Here is a 3,981-nt window from a genome sequence, read left to right on the forward strand (position 1 = left end):
TAATACTTACAAACTTACATATTTTTAATTTTAGGATTATTACTAATTTAAATGTCTTAATCTTCTTTCAATTTTTCTTACTAATTTAATTTCTTCCTTAAGCTCAATAACCTATTTCTAAAAATCCCTTCTATATCTCTAGGTTTCCATAAAGATTTATCTTTATCTTTCTCCCACTTCATATGATTTCCTGAACTCATATTTATATATTTCTATATGCTTCTATATCCATTACTCTCATTTTAATTTTTTTTTCATTTTTCAGAATCATAACTTAGGAAAACTGCAGTTTCTTATTAGACACACAAATATTACCAGAATATTCCTGCTGATTTTGTTTGGGAGTACAACGTGGGAAGAGTGGGAATGATAACAGAGTTTGATGGGATGGAAATACTACTAAGGACAGAAAATAAAACTATTCGTGATGTTTCATATTCACTTATTGGAAACTGTATCTCATTAGCCATGAAAGTAAATGACAGAAGAATCAGGCATTTGAATTTGATTAAGTAAAATGGTAAAGTTATATAACCCTGTCTATTGATGATGGTGAGGTGTGTGTGTGTGTGTGTGTGTGTGTGTGTGTGTGTGTGTGGTGTGTGTATTTTATGAAAACCATTTTCTGATATAATTTTAATGACAATCATTTTGGTTCTGAATGTAAAGCTCTTAATTGAGTAAGAAATGGTATCCATCTCAATTCTTGCTAAAATCAAGAAAGAAGCATTTGTGCATGCTTTAAAAGTCCTTCTAACTTCCCTCATATGAAAACAGTCAACAACTGCTATCATATCAATCATCGCTATCATTATTCTCTGGCAGAATTGCAAAGTAAACATAAAATTCTCTATCCAGATACTTTGGAAATGCAAAGTATTGTTCTTCCTGGCATAACCTCCTAAAATATGAATGGTGTTACTCTATCTGAAAGATTGCTTTCCTAATTTTAGACACTAGTTACCACTGCTATTTTCCCCTTAGGACTATCAATGTCTTTCTTTCTTTTCTATTTAGACCTGGAAAAGTAGAGGACAGTAATGGGAAATCACACACAAGTGACAGTGTTTATCCTGGCAGGTTTGACTGATGATCCACAATTGAAAGTTGTGCTATTTGTCTTCCTGCTTCTCACCTACCTGCTAAGTGTCACTGGCAATCTGCTCATCATCACACTCACCCTGGTGGATATCACCCTCAAGACCCCCATGTATTTTTTCCTTCGGAATTTTTCCTTCCTAGAAATTTCCTATACTACCACATGCATTCCCAAATTGTTGGTTGCTATGGCAACTGGGAACAAAACCATTTCCTTTAATTGTTGTGTTACTCAAGTGTTTTTTGCCTTCCTTCTTGGTGCATCTGAATTTTACTTGCTGGCAGCCATGTCCTATGACCGCTATGTTGCCATCTGTAAGCCCCTGCACTACACAACCATCATGAGCAGTAAGATCTGCATGCAACTTGTCTTCTGTTGTTGGCTTGCTGGGTTTTTTGTCATCTTTCCACCTCTCCTCTTAGGCATAAACCTTGACTTCTGTGCCTCCAACGTTGTGGATCATTTCTACTGTGATACAACTCCCCTGCTGCAGATCTCCTGCTCAGACACACAGCTCTTAGAGACCATGGGATTCATTTCTGCATCAGTGACACTTGTGGTCACGTTGGTAATGGTGATAATATCATACAGCTTTATTGCATTAACAATTTTAAACATCCCTTCAACTAATCAGAAGAAAAAGGCTTTTTCAACATGTTCCTCTCACATGATTGTGATATCTCTTTCTTATGGCAGCTGTATCTTCATGTACGTTAAGCCGTCAGTCAAACAAAGAATATCTTTTTCCAAGGGAATTGCAGTGCTCAATACCTCCATTGCCCCACTTTTAAATCCTTTCATTTACACTTTACGGAACCAGCAAGTGAAAAAAGCCTTCATGAACATGATACAAAGGGTTGTTTCTTTCTCAAGCAAATGAATGTCTTGTTGCATAATGTATAATGCAAATGAACAAAGGAACCCCAATAATATCAATGAATCTAATTATAGCTTCCAATACATAGTTTCTTTCAATGTTTTTTGCTTTCATGTCTTTGATATTCATCTTTATACCTTCTCAAGCTATATTTACAAAAAAAAAATCTTTGTTCCAAAGAAGATAATTTTATTGATAACCTTTAACAGATATTTTTTCTCATCTCACTTCCATTTCCTATAAATATCTGAAAGAAATGGAGTTGAGATTTTCAATCGGTCTCTGTTGTCTTTGAATGCTAGTCAAGGATCAAAATATCTTTTTATTTATATTATATTTGATGTAACATACAACGTAAAGTATTACACCTTTATTTATTTTAGTTGAACGTACTTACAACTAATATTCATTTATAGTTTTTGTAACACTACCAAATTATTGCTGCATACTCTAACAAAATGAGAGGAAAATTTTGGCAGAGATTAAAGATTAGTGTTGATGCTCAAATTAGAAAATGTTGTCTATTTAAAAATTGTTCATGTGTCTAAGTAGATCCCTTAGAAATTAGTTTTTTAGTTTCTGTTAGAAAATTGTTAGCGTTTATAAGTGTATCAATTATAGGTGACAAAATGTGTTATTTCACTGCTATATTTTAAAAATTAATTATGAAATTCAAACTTATTTGGTGTTTCTATGCTCAAAAAATCTCTTCAACAACATGGGATACTCTGGAGCTAACTGGAAACTATAAGTGTAATTTGGAAAAACAATGGTAACTCAGTGTATTTATTCTTTTCAGATTTTTATAGACATAGATATAAACATAGATAGTTATCCCAGTAAAATCAAAATAGTAGAATTAAAGTAAAACTTTACTTACAGATTTTTGAACTGTAGGTCATAATTTAGAATTTCAGGGTTTCAAAACTTTTCTGTGTCATGGAAAAAATGTAAAACATTAAATATAATAAAAACATTTTCACAGTTACATTATCATGTTTCATGTTTTTTAATAGAAATGTATGTGCATTAGGCCTTTTTTTTCATTTCTTTTTATCTTAACTATGGGTCTTGATTTGAATATTTTGAAAAATACTCTCTAAATACTTCTGAACAGTTCATTAATGAACTAGATCTTAAAAGATATTTGAGTCATGAATGATTTCAGGAATAATAGTTAATGAAACCATTGATTACATTTTTTCCATGATCATTTATGTATATACTTTTTTTAAGTTTATTTCTTTATTATGAGAGAGCACACTAGTGAGCAGGAGAGGGGCAGAGAGACAGGAAGAGAGAGACTCCCAAGCAGACTCCATGCGGTCAGTGCAGAGCCAGACATGGGGCTCAAACTCTCCAACTGCAAGATCATGACTTGAGCTGAAATCAAGAGTTGGAGGCTTAACTGACAGAGCCACCCAGGCGTCCCTATACCTATACTGTTTATATTTTGAGAAAGCCTATCTAATGATCCAGGAGCATTATCTAATTTTAGAAATTAAAAAAGCACAGAAAAATAATAAAAGATACATATGACATATTGAGAAAATCTAATAGAGTGAAGCCTAAGATTCTCAATGGTGTTTGTTGTTGTTGTTGTTTTAATTCTTTCAGTATCAATCCAAATGAGTTTGTGTTAGACACACTGTCCAAGCTAAGGCATTAATTTATCATTGTCATTCTAAAATGCTTTATTTATATATTTTAATGTCTGTCAACTGCTAGTTATTTACCATAGAGGATATTAACATTATTTATTTAATTATTTTTTATTTTTTTTATTTTTTTTCAGTATATGAAATTTATTATCAAATTGGTTTCCATACAACACCCAGTGCTCATCCCAAAAGGTGCCCTCCTCAATACCCATCACCCACCCTCCCCACCCTCACACCCCCATCAACCCTCAGTTTGTTCTCAGTTTTTAAGAGTCTCTTATGCTTTGGCTCTCTCCCACTCTAACCTCTCTTTTTTTTTTCTTCCTTCCCCTCCCCCATGGGTT

The 3,981-nt window shown here is 33.1% G+C and overlaps 1 protein-coding gene across 1 annotated transcript; it reads left to right on the top strand.

The window, feature by feature from the left end:
- The first annotated feature begins 1,040 nt into the window (after positions 1-1,040).
- LOC124502029 (olfactory receptor 6C74-like) lies at positions 1,041-1,979 on the top strand. The gene has a single exon (XM_047066441.1). The coding sequence runs from the start codon at positions 1,041-1,043 to the stop codon at positions 1,977-1,979; it is 939 nt and encodes a 312-aa protein (XP_046922397.1).
- The last annotated feature ends 2,002 nt before the right edge of the window (positions 1,980-3,981 follow it).

Source organism: Lynx rufus, unplaced genomic scaffold, assembly GCF_022079265.1.
Source record: "Lynx rufus isolate CCGP_SWC_20201006 ecotype Redwood Valley unplaced genomic scaffold, mLynRuf1.p SCAF_7, whole genome shotgun sequence".
NCBI classification, from domain to species: Eukaryota; Metazoa; Chordata; class Mammalia; order Carnivora; family Felidae; genus Lynx; species Lynx rufus.